Genomic DNA, 16,496 nt, shown 5'->3' with positions numbered 1-16,496 from the left:
TGTCACGTTTACCCAGAGAAGTAAAAAAAGCAACGAGAAGAACCTGTTTTACATGGCTGCCACAAGTTCTCTGGAACTTTCAGGCTGACAGGCCAATGTGAAACACTCACTATATTGTAATAAATGACCACAATTGTATCCAGGTATGTCATCGATGCTGGAGATGAATACAAAGTGGATGTACTTTTACGGTGTCATCACCTTGACATAAGCATCTCCTTACCCCTGCAAGGATCATTTTTCACTAAGAACTCATCAAGTGCCATCCATCCACCTCCAACACGAACCATCACGGTACTTCGCAGGATCCGAACGAGTCGCAGTTGCTGGGAGTCCCCAAACTGTGAAGACGAAGAAAGAAGAACCTCTAATTGTCAACAGTCATTCCAAACTAAAGGGCGGTGGGTGATCTGCAGTAGCGGAAGCAACCAACTTGGATGTTTTGCTTAGGTCACAGCGATTAGTAAAATCTCAGAAACGGGGGTTTGTAATGATCTGCGTTAGACTGCTGCATGCTGATTTAGCCCAAAGGAAAGAGTTTGAAAAACGATGACAAGGGTTACCAAGTATAATATGACAGACTTCTTCTAAAAGTGACTTTTCTCTCTCAGGACAGACACAACATTAGTAAGGCAGTCATTAAAAACATTTCTAGAAATTAAAAACAGCCATGAAAATAAGCCCTGGTCCACTTGCCCAGGGTTTATACAAAATAAAATGATTCTAAAGAAGATTAAAGAAATAGATTTTTCTTTATTAAACCTTCCTTTTATACTAAAACTTTGTCACTGAAATCTGTGAGGGGGAATCTTCATAAACTATCAGGGAGATAACGTTGTAAGTGAACATCACCAATAAAAAAGTCATAGTCAAATAAAATTTCTGTATCACTAATAATCTGCTAAAACAATTTGTTAAAGATCGGATTAAGGTGCCAATTTATACTGCTGTAATATTAGAACAGTCTGGGGCGCATTAATGACACAGCTCTCAAATCGAAAAGGCTTTCTCTCAAAGCTGTTTGTACCATAACTGCTGACATTAATAAGCAATCGGTTCTCCCTTGCCCTTTCAATGGGTTTCCAATCACTTGGAAATGCTATAAATTCTGCAAGTCTGGAATAAATGTCTAGACTATACGGAGTTTCTCGTCATAAGGTTTATTTGTTTTGAAAGCCCATGAGAAATAATTTCATACTTTTAAATCATTTCTAATAGGCTCATGTCCAACTCATAAAAAGCACCATATTGAATTTCACGGTTGCCAACCCAGAAGATACCATAGCAAAATGAACAGTCAATTAAATAAAAATAGCTTCTTTTTTTATGGAAAGTGAAATACTATTGTGACTTTGACTATTGGTCTGGGCTCACGATGGATAAAAACAGAAAAATTTAAGTAGAAACAATCTGCTCCTTTTTAATAAGGTTTACCAGTGAGTTTCAGGAAGCGAACCCGAGCACAAAGCCCACACTGAGGACCCCGAAACTCAGAAGAACCTGTAAAGCATGGAAGAGGCACCAGCTGCAACTCATGCGTTTTACATCGAACCTTTTACACTGCTATGTCTAAGTCCACTTTGTAGCCTTGACATTTAAGCTTTCCTACAACTGAACCTGCTCCTGAAATGTAATCAAAGTGTAAAACTCAAAATATATTTTGTTAGAAAAAAATTTGGTGCTGCTAATAAGCAAAGGGAAAGGGGGGGATTTAAAGAAAATTACCCTTAAGTAACCAGATAATTAGACCAGACGCTTTTGGTCCACGATGACATTCAAGACCAAAGTTTTAAGGAACTAACTGAAGTACTTTATAGACATGAAATTTCAGTTCCGATAAACAGGAATGACTTTAGAATTCATTTTCAGAGTGCATTATCTAGACAACCAACATTATCTTCAGAATTTCCCTAATTTTCCCAAGAGCCAAATTGTGAGACAAGAAAAAATAGACTAACTCTGTTCTTTGTGCTTTCAATGAAGAAAACTTTTTGAGGTACGTTATCCTTTCTAAAAATAAAAGCTTGTACATCTCAAATGCTATCCCCAAAATGTATTCTAACAAATAGAAGTTTTAAAAACAACTCTTCAAAGTAACTGATCTATTTGAAATAATTATGTGGTGGAATAAATGGGGATCAGAGCTAATCTGAACTTGAAGATGTAATATGGGCTTAAAAACTGAGCGGCAGAGTAATGACTAATATGATGTGGTCAGGAGCTATGCACAGCACAGTTCTTTCTCAGGGCACACAGTAAACAACTCTTCTCCTTTAACTCAAAACAGGGTTGCTCTTGTCTGTAGATCTCAAATTCCGATCACGTGCAGTGCCACTGAACTGTTTATACTGACTTAAATGTGAGGTCAAAATGGCATAAAATGGGACTGTAAACCTTTGTAAGTTACAGGAGACACATTTCCTCAAAAGGAATTACAACATTTGAAACTTCCAGGGTTAAAATTTCTACCCACAGAATGCAAAGCCCTACATTAATGATTTAGAACAAATGGACCACAGCTGCTCCGGGGAGAACACGTCCCTTGAGGCCGAGTGCCACGGAGACTTCTCGGGATTCTGTCTTTGTGTCCCTGCCTCATTCGATGCTCCTCTAGGTTCTGCCTACCGCACGTCCTTGGTGGTGAACACCAGAGAATTCATGTGCAGATGTGTGTTCCAATGGGGGCTGGCATAAAATATATGCTAATACTATTTATCAAAAATGGGAACTGAAAATTATATTTGTAATGCTGTCACCAGCCAAGCTACAATTCATTATCTGGTTTGCTTAAAAGTAATCTCCTCATTCGAGACACAAGGCAAAAAGGAGTCCTGGATCAAGGACCCTTACAGCGTCTACAGAAACACCACGCCAACCAACAGTGTAGTAGCTAGGGGGCAGCATGGGGAAGATTGGCCATGGCAAGCTTTAATGACTATGAATTAAAGTTAAAAAAAAAATCATTGGGAACTTGAGAATACATTCCACTGAATTATACCTGATTTCCCAGGAAGAACTGATAAAAAAATGAGAAAATCGAAGAAAGATATAATTAGTTCAACAGGAAACTTTCTACATGGCTCTAGAACACACACACACACTTCACACACAGGGCTTCCAGATATTGCATCTAGTTGAGAGATGTGCAGGCATCCAAATGCACAGACAATAATCCTAGCATTTTCTATGCATTTTTTTGAAAATCCTTGGGTTTCAAATTTAAGTTAAAAATTCAGATATTTAGATGACTATTTTAAAATGTGGAACTATAAGAATAAAAATGAATAATGTTTCATTTTTTTAAGTAATGTACTATATTAGGGACATTCAGTACATTTCCTATCTAGTTACTACTGCATGTAAGAGATGTTCCAAAATGGACAAAGAGTGATGAAGTCACACTCATCTTCAAGTAATTGTTTTGAGGAAGTTGAACCAAGCTATTGAGATTTTGAGTAAAATGAAAAATTACAGCACAATTGGAAAACTGCCTCTTTTTTGTTTTATAAAAATTAGTCAACGTTTTAAACTTTATGATTCTGGCTTGGAATAGCTTTGTTATTGGAAATACGAAAACCTACCTCTAATCATTATAAAATATATTACAAAGTAATATGAAGCAATGCAAATATAAGAAACGTGTCTTTCTATGAATGTTTTTCTTTTTAAAATTAATGTACATGTTGTACATGTCAAAGATATGTCCTTATATACAAAATGCAGGCTATGTTTATATAATTTTAAATGAGAGTTAGAAATTCATAGAGCATTACATTTTGATATGAGGTAAAAATAAGTAACTAGCATTCCCAGAAAACAATGCAGACTAAATTATAATCAAACCTCAATTTAAAAGAACTACAAAGTGATTTTGTAAACTTACCCTGTATTTGTTGTCTCCAATCTGTTCAACTTGAAATCGTTTTGCACATTTACACTTAGCTACCTGCCTCGTCACCTGCCGAAAACAATGACGACATATCCACTTTAATGTTAGTATTACACAGTGAGTCCTTAAGACCCCGACACCTGCTAAATGTGACAGTAACAGTGCTGCATGAATTGTGCTTGATGTCCTGGCCAGAACACACTACAGTATCATTGTCGTGGGCAGTGGAAAGATGAAGAGTACCTCATCTTCGATTTTGTCAGCATCAGTGACAGGTTTATAGGCATCTTTATTGGGGTGGAGGGCAGCCACAAACTCGTAGTAGTCGATGTACCCATCGCCGTCCCTGTCAAAGATGTCTGCCACTGCGCTCATCTCTAGGCGGCTGGTTGGGAACTCTGAAATTTTCAAAGCAACAGAACCCAGGGTGACTGAGATGTAACTGACAAAATTGTAAAATATTTAAAATGCACAGTGCAATGATTTCATGTATGCATATATTGGGAAAGGATTCCTCCCATCTGGTTAATTAACACATCTATCACCTCACTGTCTTTTGTGTGTGTGTGAGAGAGAATGTTTTCAGGACACCACTCTCTTAGCAAGTTTCAATTATACAAGACAGTGTTATCAACTATAGCCACTGTGTATAGTCACCATGTTACTCATCAGAACTCATTCATCTTACAATTGCAAGCATCCCTTTTTTTTCCTAATAGGAAGAGGGCAAAGGGAGGGAGAAAGAGAAGGAGAGAAACATCAATGTGTGGTTGCCTCTCATGCGCCCCTACTGGGACCTGGCCCGAAACCCAGGCATGTGCCCTGACTGGGAATCGAACCAGCGACTCTTTGGTTTGCAGGCCAGCACTCAACCACTGAGCCACACCAGCCAGGGCTAAAAGTCTGTATTCTTTTACCAACCTCTTCTATTTCCCACAGGCCCTGGCAACCACTCTTATTCTCTGTTTTTGTGAGTTTGACTTTGTATTTAGATTCCATGTGTCCGTAATAATTAAGATACTATCAGTATAAGCCATGTAATAGTCCCAGTTAAAAATTTGTAAGACCTGCTACTTATTATAATATTTTATTTAAAAGATTTAAGTCTCTAAAAAATAGTAAGTAGTATAACTTAAGTCTGCCTTAAGACATTCTTTGTTGTACATTTTAATTTTAATGTGGCAGATTAAATTATCAGGGTTATCAAATGTATTAAAATCCTTTTTAAAAAACTGACTTAATACCAAAGAAAACCACTGTACATGTGACCTCAATTTATCTTTAATTACTATTAGGGTAAATCATTTGAAATTGCTATTTTTCTAGGTTGAAAACTTTAATATTAGCAAATTTCAAATGGTTCAACTACCACTCTACTTAAGGAATAATTTATGTGAATTTTAAGAATGACTTCCAGTAACATGAGCCAGAGACATCACATACACATGACTCAGCCACCAAACGAGAAGATAGCACGTACCTTCAGAAGTTTATACTACAGAGTTCTAATTTCCTACCGATGATGATGTTAGACCAGAATGTCAATCAAAATGACAAAGAGACCAACTTGCTGATTTCCCACTCTGCCAAGCGACACAAACAATCTAAGAATCAAGTATCATAAGTTTACTGTACTAATGAGGACATGGCTTCTCATTATTGAGAAGAAGCATTATTATTGGTGTGAGGCATCTGTCTGTGGTAACACAATTATTAAAGTGTGCCTGAATCCACAGCCATAAACTTTACCAAAGACACTTCTTTTGAGAGGGGTGACCTCATAGCCAAGTTTAAAGGTGAAGCATTATTGGCAACGCAAGTTTGCTGGCCCCACAGTTTTAAACTGTGCTTATTTTCTTTAAAAATTACATCAGTTTCAGTCACTTCTCTTGGGACTTACTTGAGGAAAGAATGCCATCAATAAATTCTTGTCGGGTTATTTTCCCATCCTGATCTTTATCAATTCTCCTGAAAAAGTCCATCACCCGAGATTTCTTGTGATTCATCCATCGCATGTATTTTTTGCGCCAGATATCAAAATCAAAGTTAGCAAATTCCCTCAGCTGAAAAGGGCAAAAGATATTTTGGTTGAGTTAATTAATGCTGTGCTCAGCTTATACGAACAAAGTTACTTTTAAAGAGCCTCTAGTAAGGACATCTTTCCTACTTCAAAGAAAGGTATAACCTTGCCAAGGGGACGCTAGAAAATTTTTTTTTCTGTAAAGTTTACTTCGTGCTTGTTCCTGTGGCCACTGTGGTTTTTCTTTACAAATACAGGAAAAATACCCCCCCCCCAAAATGTCCAACTGAGAATCTGTGATAGTGCCAAAATGTCAACGGTGGCGGTGTGCCCCAAAGTGACGCCACTAGCAAGCTCCGTGCCCACAGGGAGCAGCCCCAGCCCGCCGGCGCCACGCAACCCCCCCCCCCCGCCTCTCTGCTGCTGCCCTAAGGCCCCTACACTGCCAACAATTTCCAAGTTTCACCATCTGAAACTCTAAATCTGAGATCGAGGAGCATTATAATGAAAATATCTAAATTATAAATGGTTGTATTTGCCACTTGATACCACCAAGCAAATGCACATCAAGCGAGATCTTCTCGACTTATAGCTTCTGATTACGTTGAAATGTATTAGTTTTTCACTGTACTGCTTCCCTAAATCCCAGTTCTATATGTCAGGGGTTCCCCTCCCTCACAAAAACCTACATATTTTAGTATTAGTTTTAGAAGTAAAACATGCAACTCCATTAGCAAGAGTTTGCTTAAGTATTAGCGGAAAAGTTGAAAAGTCACGATTTTGGCCATGTGTTGTGGTGAACAGAACGAGGGTCAATATGGCGCTGCATGTACGTGGGAGTTTTCTAACCTCCTCCAGTCTGTCCAAGGCGTCGTTCAGCTTCCTCCTCCTTTCCAGCGCGAGGAGCCAGACTTGCTGCCATTTGCTCATCAGTAAGTTGACCCTGGGATTCTTGGTTTCAATTTGTGTTTGTGACCCAGATGGATACAAGCTAGATGCTGGGAAGCGTTTTCCTGTTAAAATATAACTTCAGTTATGTCAGCAGTTTCCGGGCTTCTGAAATCCACTTCATTACTGGGCAGCACAAACAGAAGTGCTCTGTTCCGATGGTGCCTGACGTCAAGGTGCAAGTCTGTTCTAAGGATGTGCACTAAGGATCACACGCTTTTCATATAACTTAGAGAAATATATCTTAACAGGTGCACTGAAATACTGAAAAGCTCTCCCAATAAATGTACACTTCAAACATTTTTTAGGTTAAAACACATGCGATTTCAATGAGGATGAAATATACTGTGATCTGCCTCTTTGCCAAGGCGTGATAAAAGCAATCTTCCAGGGTAGTTAAGAGTAGCTTGGAATCAGTTACATAAACCCTTCTCAGAGAATAAGGCCGAAAGGGGGGGAAGGTGAGGGTAGGCGAGGGCGAGAGACACTGGGCATTCATCAGAGTCAGAGCAAGATATCGGACAACGCCAATCAAATGGGGCACATGGACCTGGGTGAAAGCTAGGACCCCACACACACTTCCACATAGTCTCAGACCACAACAGCCTGCCTTACTAATGCTCTCTCCCTCTCTGACTTTTTTTCACAAGTTTCTAAAACTTCACAGAACAATGATCTCCACACATTTTTCTCACTTAACTAAACAGTTAAATGTGGCCTAGAGGAATTTCTGGCCTAAGGTCACATGGGAAGTTGTTGTCCAGCTGGGGCTTGCCCGGAATTCCTAATTCACAGAGGGCTCCACATATACGAGAATATCAACGGCTAGTATTTATTGAGTATTTAACTATATGTTAGAAAGTATGCTAAGCGCCTCATGAGTATTGGCTTATTTAATCCTCACCAAAGTCCCATCGGATTATAATTATCCCCTGTCACAGAAAACTGAGGCTCAGAGAGAAAGAGGGGAGGGAAGGAGAGAAGGGGAGTTGGAGGGGCGGGGAGAGACAGAGAGAAAAAGAGAAAGAATTTGAGTAACTTGTCCAAGGTTACATTTTCCAGTTGGTGAGTGGTAAGGACAGCCAAGGAGTTTGTCTCCAGACTTCTGCACCGGAGTTTGTTACCTTACTTCCTTGTGAAATATAGTAACTACAATAGACTACAAACCATTTTTTAAGTTATGGCACCATGCAGAAATATACAAAATGTATGATATAAATTGTGCTTCTTTTAAATCACCTCCAAGCTGGCTATTATTTTTTTAATGTTGCTTCATTGGGTCAAGGTAGACTGAAGTCATGTGAACTTGGAAAAAATCTATCAGACTGCTGGGCACTACTCAACAGTAAGGTCACAAGTTTATCCAGGTCACGGCCATTTCTGTTACATCCCACCCTGAGGTTCTTTATATACCAGACGCAAAATGAGACAATTCAAAGGGGCTGATGGTTTCTGTTCTTGATGCCTATTTTTCAATTTCTTCTAGCTAATGGAAAAGATACAATTCAAGCCAATACACTTACATATTGTGACCTGCACAGATCTTTTTCTTTATTTTTAAATAAGTTGCTATAAAACGTATGCCCACGTGTTCTTTCAAGAAAACTCTCTACGATAGAGAACTCATGGAGAACCACCAGCTGCTCTAAAATTTCTAACAATAAATCAAAATAAAATAAAAACGACCTCCTTGCGTAACCATCTTTGTTCTAAAGAAGCCGGCCCCTGCTTACTGCCTGCTCGCCCCTTATCCAAGACGGGGATGTGGGACTGCAGCGAGGTGGGGTCAGCTGTTCTCCTCTTGTAGGTCTTGGTCACTTTGTCCACATCAGGTTGTTTTCTGGTCATTTCTTCCATGAAGGTCTGAAATGAGAGAAATCATATCAATTAAATACAAGGATACCAGAGAAAGCCACCTGCAGAAATGAACTAAAAACAAAAGGAAAAAAAAAAAGACCACGCTATTGTTCCTGAAAAACAAACCATCAGGTTTTATCTCTAGGGGATCTAAATCAAAACCATGATAACACAGCATTTACTAATTTCTAAAAAATACAAAAGGTTATAGCTGGTAAGTAATTACGGCATCACAAAGGTAACTGGTTTTCACTTGAACACCACACCTGGGGCCACTGGGCGAGCAACACAGCCTGGCTGTGCATCAGCCAGGGCCCAGTGTCCGGCCTCTTCCTGAAGAGTCTTCCAGTCAGCATTTGTCTGCTAAGAAACCAGTTACCTGCAGTGGTCCCTAAGACCTTTTTGTGGCACATTTCACCTACATATGGAAAACATTGAAGATGGCTGCGACATACAGTGGTGAAAAGCATCCACATTAAATGTGGATATATATATATTTTTGTCAATGGATGTGCTTTGCCAAGGAGGCTAAAAGTTGTTCAGGTTCAAGTTTACATTTAGAAGGTTCAACTAGCTGGACGTTTGTTATCTCATGTCCGTAGGCTTATTATTATTAACTACATTGTTGATTATATAAATAACACTACTATTATAAGTACTGATGTATCTGGGTATTTGGCAAAAGCAGCGACTAAGGTACAAAGCAATGAGGAAAGGAGGAGGCAGGTGAAAGTGCACAGTGCCACATTTCTGGAGTCTTTTCCACACCGGAAAACTACTCACTTTAACACCTCTGATCACAGAGAGCATGGCCTGAGGCAGCACAGGGCCACTGCAGACGTGGGTATTTCTATTTTTATTAAAATATAATAGTCATGTTAACTGTTTTACCAACTAAGCTGATACAATGTTTTCCTTTGTAAACAAGCAAGCAAATGAGAGTTCGGGTGATGCCCATCGTTTCAGAATTTAAAACAGGCGGGATATACAGGACAGACCAGAAACCCGCTGAAAGGAGCTGAGGAGTGCGTTTGAGGAAGGGAAGGTAATAAGCACAGAGCAATCTTCTGAGCACCAGAGCAGTGCAAGAAAGAAACTATCTGAGAAGACCAGGGCTCAGAATGACGATTATTTTACCTGGTGTTCTGCAATGAGGGCTTTCACCTCTTCAATTTCCTGGGGGATGGCTTCTTTGTCCTTCTCGCTGAGTGTCGTTTCAGCCCACTGCAGCCACGTCAGCAAAGCTTCCAACAATTCCTGCTTAGCAATGAGCCCAGCCAGAGCACCTGCTAATCTCTGCTGATGTTGCTTCGCCCAGGCCAGCACCTGTTTGAGGAACAAAGTTCTCTGAATTTCTCCCACTTTGGTGAGTAATTCAACTGATGTAAAATACACAAAATTTACATGTAAACTAGGAACTCGGGCTAGAAGCCTTTCTAGATCCCCTCGGGGGTGCCGAGACCCAGCGGGCGGAGGATACGGGAGCCCTCGAGGACGGTCATCACCACCTTCAGAAGTTCACAGGTGGAGGTCAGCCGTCCAGCTTTCCTTTCGCTAACATGCATTTGAATACCCATGCTGAAGGGTCACGTGTACTTACTCCATGTAGAGCAGAGTAGAAATAGAAGTAGCTAAGATCTTAAATACAGAATTAATTCAATTATTGTACGTAATTTGTTCTACGAACATCTATTATGCTTCTGTGAAACACTATTCAACTGCCGGATTATTCGGCAGACACCATGTGGAAGTGGCAGAAAGTTATCCAGTGAAGCAAGTATCTGCCTCTTCAAGTTTCAGGGACATGGCTGCAAAATTGCTTTCAGTGTTTAAAGAAAAGTGGACTGCCCTGACTGGTGTGGCTCCACTGGTCGGAACGTCATCCCGTAAACTGGAAGGTTGCAGGTTTGATTCCCAGTCAGGGTACATACTTAGGTTGAAAGGCAGCCGACTGATGTTTACCTCTCACACAGATTTTTATCCACCGCCCTCTCTCCCTCCCTTCCCATCTCTCTAAAAATCAATAAGCATGTTCTCAGGTGAGGATCGAACAAATCCGGAAGGAAAGAAGGAAGGGAGGGAGGGAAGGAAGGAGGGAGGAAAGGAAAAGAAGGGAGGAAAGGAAAGAGGGAGGAAGGGAACGAAGGAAGGATGGACTTCAGAGACAGGGGACACACGCACAGGAAGGGTGTGCTAAAGAGCAGGTGTCTCTGCAGAGCCCTCATGTTGCCACGGCCGTAAGTGCACCTTAAGCCAAAGTTCTCATACCCCCTGACTGCCCAAGCTCCTGCAGCTCTGAAGATGCCCCGAGCCACACTGACCTCCTCAAACCTGGCCCGGATGATCGTTATCCAGTGCTTGATGGTGGTGATGGAGTCGGGGTGGCAGATGGCCAAAACGGCATCCCCCATGCTGGTCGCTTTATTGAGTGCAGCTCGTTTTTCTTCCAGTTTCTTCATGAATTCCTACAGCAGAAACAGAGAGTCCAATTAGCTGTTGGCACTGGCTGGAAACAAAACTCCAGTGGCATTTGTTTGACTGTCAGAGTTAAACAAATAAACAAAAACTTCAACTGGTTTATTCACAGCTGGAAATGATCCACTAATTGGGGAGTTAAAGCAGAAGGCCCCCAAATAGGAAATAAATACGGAGTCCAGCACAACTAATGTCCCTTTTTATTACCAAATCTTTTATTATAAAATCATAAGCATGTAATTCTGTAACATAACAATATCATACTCAAGCACACCATATGACATTTTAGGTGAAATGTTCAGATTAAAACTATACATTATTACACCCATATTATTACCCTACCACCCACACTCAGCTCGCCTTACTTCTGCCGGACCCTGTACTTTCTAATATCTATTTTTTAAAAATTATAGGATAGCATCCCATGCTTTAAAAATATATTAGACAAGAAATATTAATAATTATATTATTAGTGGAAAGCGGGATTGGGAAATACAGTATTACCAAACACAGAAATTATATGGACTGAAACAAAATTATCTAACAAAACAAGGAGGTTGGTATTTAAAGTAGCATTCACTGTGTCAGGAAAGATAGGAATATGTTCTAAAAGAAGGAAGAAAGAGCTGGGCAAGGCAGTTTGAAGGCTGAGGGTGTGGGAGAGACGGCACAAACCTCCAACCAGGAAGGAGGCAGGCGGAGGCGGGGGGGAGTGGGCCGGACAGCAGGCCAGCTCTGTGAGAACTGCCCCTCTCATCCAAAGGCCAGTAAGAGCCACTCTCCACCCCAGCAGGGTGGATAAGCCTCAAAACGTCCAGAACTGTATCTACAGATACATGAATCATAGAACTCTGCAGGCACCATTAAAAAATCAGGACCTTTGCCTCAAAACAGCTGATATGCTTGCAAAACCACACACTGAATTTCAAGCATCCACAGACACCCCAGTCTATCTAGACTCCCACACTAAGAGGGATTCCTTGAGCCCTGGCTGGTGTAGCTCAGTAGATTGAGCAAAGGCTGCGAACCAAAGGGTCACTGGTTCAATTCCCAGTCTAGGGCACATGCGTGGGTTGTGGGCCAGGTCCTCAGTTGGGGGCTCATGAGAGCCAACCCACATTGATGTTACTTTTTCTTTTTCTCTTCCCCCCTTTCTCAAAAAATAAATAAATAAAATAAAATATTTAAAAGGGGGGAAAAAGGATTCCTAGATCACAGTGTCAGGGGGTCCCAGAGGCTGCAAACACGGCAGGCACTCATGTCCTCTGACCAGGGACGATCGTGTGAAACTAGGTGTTGACTATAGAGTTTAGTGACCCTGTGAACCTCCATGAAGCAGCTCTGTCTTTTGCTTCCTCCTAGAGGTTTGCTATGCTAACATAGTTTGTTTACATACTTATCTACTAGAGTTTAAGGGCCATGTGATCAAAAGTCTGTGTCTTATTCCATTTTGGGTCTTTGTGGTTGAATAAATGTTTTTTTCACCTTTTATTTACACACTTTTACTGCTGTGGAGTCAAGGTTCAATTAGTAATATACTCCACTAATGTGACCTACTTTTTTAAATATCATGCCCCACTTCTAAAAATATTATAATTTCCCCCAATATATATTCCCTTAAATGAAAGGGAAAAACACCAAACCTTTACTAGGAAGGTCAACAACAGCTGTGCTTTCCCAGAGGACAGCTGATCTGATCATGCACTTTTAATCACTTCTACACCTGGAAGAGCCTGGGGCTGCTGAACACGGGGGACTTGCAGTCAACTCCTGGCTGTGTTCTCTGCTCTTCCACGGTCGCCTGAGTGCTACTTTAGTAGTTTGTGCTCACATGGGAACACACTCCCGCTTTAGAGGGTGAAATATGCTGAGCAGTCTCCACTCCTGAGGCTGATACTCTGGTTCCCCCCGCCCCACCCCGCTCACTGTGAATGTGTGAAGGGAAGCAGAGGATCTGAAGAAGAATGAATAATGTTACTGTGAAATATCATTACTAAGAAGCTCTTTATAGAGACTTCTGGCCAAGATGGAGGCATAGGTGGAAACACTGTGCCTCCTCCCACAACCAAGTTTAAAGACAACAAACTTTTAGTAACAAAAACACAACTAAAACACATTAAATTGAACTGTACAGAAGTCAGACAGCAACGAACCATTCAGCCAGACCAGTAAGAGAGGTGGAGTCAGTGGCTGGAGGAGCGGGGTCATGCACAGGAAAAAACAGCTGGACTGACCCAGGAGCGCAAGCAAGCAGCCATTTGCTGGATCCCAGGGGTGAGGTGGCAATGGGCGGACCCAGTGGGGGCACAAGGCAGCTGGCTGAGCTCGGTCACACATTCACGCGGGTACGAGAAGGGGAAGAGGAACAGCCACAAGTGGAAAACTTATTTGAACAAATAATAAAGGAGGACTTCCCCAGTCTGGCAAAGGGAATAGACTTCCAGGAAATCCAGGAAGCTCAGAGAGTCCCAAAGCAGTTGGACCCAAGAAGGAACACACCAAGGCACATCATAATTACACTAGCCAAGATTAAAATGAAGGAGAGAATCCTAGAAGCATCAAGGGATAAGGGGACAGTCACCTACAAAGGAGTTCCCAACAGACTGTCAGTGGATTTCTCAAAAGAGACCTTACAGGCAAGAAGGGGCTGGAAAGAAGTATTCCAAGTCATGAAATCCAAAGACCTACAGCCAAGATTGCTCTATCCAGCAAAACTTTCATTTAGAATGGAAGGACAGATAAAGTGCTTCTCAGATAAGGTCAAGTTCAAGGAGTTCATCATCACCAAGCCCTTATTATATGAAATGCTAAAGGGACTTATCTAAGAAAAAGAAGATAAAAAATATGAACAGTGAAAGGACAGCAAACTCACAGTTATTAACAACCACACCCAAAACAAAAGCAATCTAAGAGGACAGCTAGATCAGGAACGGAACCATAGAAATGGAGATCACATGGAAGGTTAGCAACAGGGGAGTGGGAGGGGGAGAAGGGGGGAGAAGATGCAGAGAATAAGTAGCATAGACGGTAGGGAGAAAATAGACAGTGGGGAGGGCAAGAGTAGTATGGGAAATATAGAATCTAAAGAACTTGTGACACGGGGACATAAACTAAAGTGGGGGAAAATAGTGGGGGAGGGGAATGAAGGGGGGAATTAAAACAACTGTAGTGGCATAATCAATAAAATATATTTTAAAAAGCAAAAAAAGAAGCTCTTTATTAAATTATGTTATTTGCCCTGGCTGGTGTAGCTCAGTGGATTGAGCGTGGGCCTGCAAACCAGAGGATTGTGGTTAGATTCCCAGTCAGGGCACATGCCTGGGTTGCAGGCCAGTTTCCAGCAGGGGACACACGAGAGGCAACCATATGTTGATATTTCTCTCCCTCTCTCCTTCCCTTCCCCTCTGAAGATAAATAAATAAAATCTTAAAAAAATTATGTTATTTCAAAAATGTTCAAGGTAATTACATTAAGTCCTGATTTAACATTGTCAATAGATTCTGCAACTTTAAGGGAAACAAAACTGATTTTATCATACCCAAATTGATTCAAACAAACGTTAAGTTCCTATAGCTTCTCATCATTACTGTAACAAAATGACATTACTGCAGGACCTACTATTTTTATAAAAGCCATTACCACTGCTCTGGATACCTGCCTCCAGGTGATTCCAGGGGTTTTCTGGTCCTGCTGTGCAGATGGTGAGAGCACAAGTGGACTCATTTCTGGGGGGGATAGATCTGAACCCTGGGCTGGGAGGGGCTCCTCTGAGACCCAGGCCTGAGCAGGTCAGGGTACCAGTCAGCCTACAGTAATATAATACAGAGCCTGGCACAAATAATGCCCCTTTTTATTATAAAATCTTTAAAAAAATTTTTAACTACTTTTATTGTTGACATTTTAAAAAATATTTTATTTATTTATCTTTAGAGGGGAAGGGAAGGAGAGAGGAAGAGAAATATCAATGTATGGTTGCCTCTCGTGAGTCTGCTGCTGGGAACTGGCCTGCAACCCAGGCATGTGCCCTGGCTGGGAATCGAACCTCGATTGTCTGGTTCGCAGGCCCGTGCTCAATCCACTGAGCTACACCAGTCAGGCTACTATAAAATCTTTCATTACGAAGTCATAAGCATGTAATTCTTTAACATTACAATGTCACACTCAAGTACACCATGTGACATTTTAGGTGAAATGTTCAAATTAAAACTATAAATTATTACTACCAATTACATTCAGGCAGGTGTTACTTTTGCCAGACCCTGTATAACCTGGGTTTTCAAAATACAGGACTGAATAAAATATTTATAATAAATCTGATGTAACTTTCCTACTCTTGCATTCCAGCTCCAACTTTACATGGTATAGGAAGCACTTCATTCCTCTGGATAATATCATGCCTGATCACATCACTCCCCTAACTGACAAGGCAGTGTTTCATTGCCGTAGGTCACAGAATCCATTATTGAGAGAACATTGTAATTAAAGTAAGAAGACTCCACAGATGATGTAATCCATGCTACGCTGGAATTACTGACGTATTTCTAACTTGACCTTGAAAGATGAGGTTACTCAGTGGTCAAACAGATCCTTTAAAGTTAACAGGAACCCTGACAGCAATACTACACTGAGTGTTAGCATTGCGAGTTCCTGATATCTAGAGTTAAAGCTGTAAAAAGAATCTGCTAGGATCTATCTGAATCACTCTCACTCTCTTCAGGGTTTTGCTATTTCAATGCATTATCACAAGAAACACCTTGATCTAAAACTCGATGGCCAGATTTTCACTTACTTAATAGTATCCCTACTTATATAATTCATTTATCAACTTATAATTTGCACTAGAGTTACTTATCAAAAGAGTGTAAGGTGGCTCTTGATTAAAAACAGAATTGGCAAAGGCTTAAAAATAAAATTTGCAGACTAATTATTAAATTACTTGCTTGTCTTGAAAGTCAAAGTTATTAACTTATAATTCCAATCATATGACTACGCCAAACTACTTATTAAGAAAGTTTTGCCTTTGAAATGCACATAAAAGTGCAACAAAATTGACCAATTTTGGTCAGAAGCCAAATAACCCATAGAAAAAAATCAATAAGCTTCCTAAAAATAGGAAGCCAAGCGACTAATTTTAGAATAACCACCTTTTTTTCCCTAGCTTGGATTTTCATTAAAAAAAAATGTTTATTATTGTTCAATTGCAGTTGTTCCCATTTGTCCCGCTTGCTCTCCCCTGCACTGCCCATCCCCCCATTCAATCCTCCCTCGCACTGTCCTTATGCATGGGTCCTTTACATACATGTTCCT

The 16,496-nt window shown here is 40.7% G+C and overlaps 1 protein-coding gene across 14 annotated transcripts in view; it reads right to left on the bottom strand.

The window, feature by feature from the left end:
- The window catches only part of DST (dystonin), a 442,077-nt gene that overhangs the window by 10,524 nt on the left and 415,057 nt on the right, over window positions 1–16,496 (bottom strand). For 13 of the 14 annotated variants that reach the window (XM_037056335.1, XM_037056336.1, XM_037056337.1 and 10 more), the window contains 9 exons: window positions 11,036–11,179; window positions 9,852–10,040; window positions 8,591–8,720; window positions 6,759–6,922; window positions 5,790–5,952; window positions 4,133–4,287; window positions 3,884–3,958; window positions 2,999–3,016; window positions 224–341 (listed from right to left, as the gene is read on the bottom strand). In XM_037056335.1, the coding sequence (XP_036912230.1) occupies window positions 224–341; window positions 2,999–3,016; window positions 3,884–3,958; window positions 4,133–4,287; window positions 5,790–5,952; window positions 6,759–6,922; window positions 8,591–8,720; window positions 9,852–10,040; window positions 11,036–11,179 (1,156 nt within the window). The remainder of the gene's footprint in view (window positions 1–223; window positions 342–2,998; window positions 3,017–3,883; window positions 3,959–4,132; window positions 4,288–5,789; window positions 5,953–6,758; window positions 6,923–8,590; window positions 8,721–9,851; window positions 10,041–11,035; window positions 11,180–16,496) is intronic. The other variant, XM_037056346.1, reaches the window with a different exon arrangement.

Source organism: Sturnira hondurensis, unplaced genomic scaffold, assembly GCF_014824575.4.
Source record: "Sturnira hondurensis isolate 20B ecotype Veracruz unplaced genomic scaffold, ASM1482457v3 Scaffold0008908, whole genome shotgun sequence".
Lineage (NCBI taxonomy): Eukaryota > Metazoa > Chordata > Mammalia > Chiroptera > Phyllostomidae > Sturnira > Sturnira hondurensis.
The sequence above is the reverse complement of the archived record's forward strand: the minus strand, read 5'-3'. Positions and strand labels throughout refer to the sequence as shown.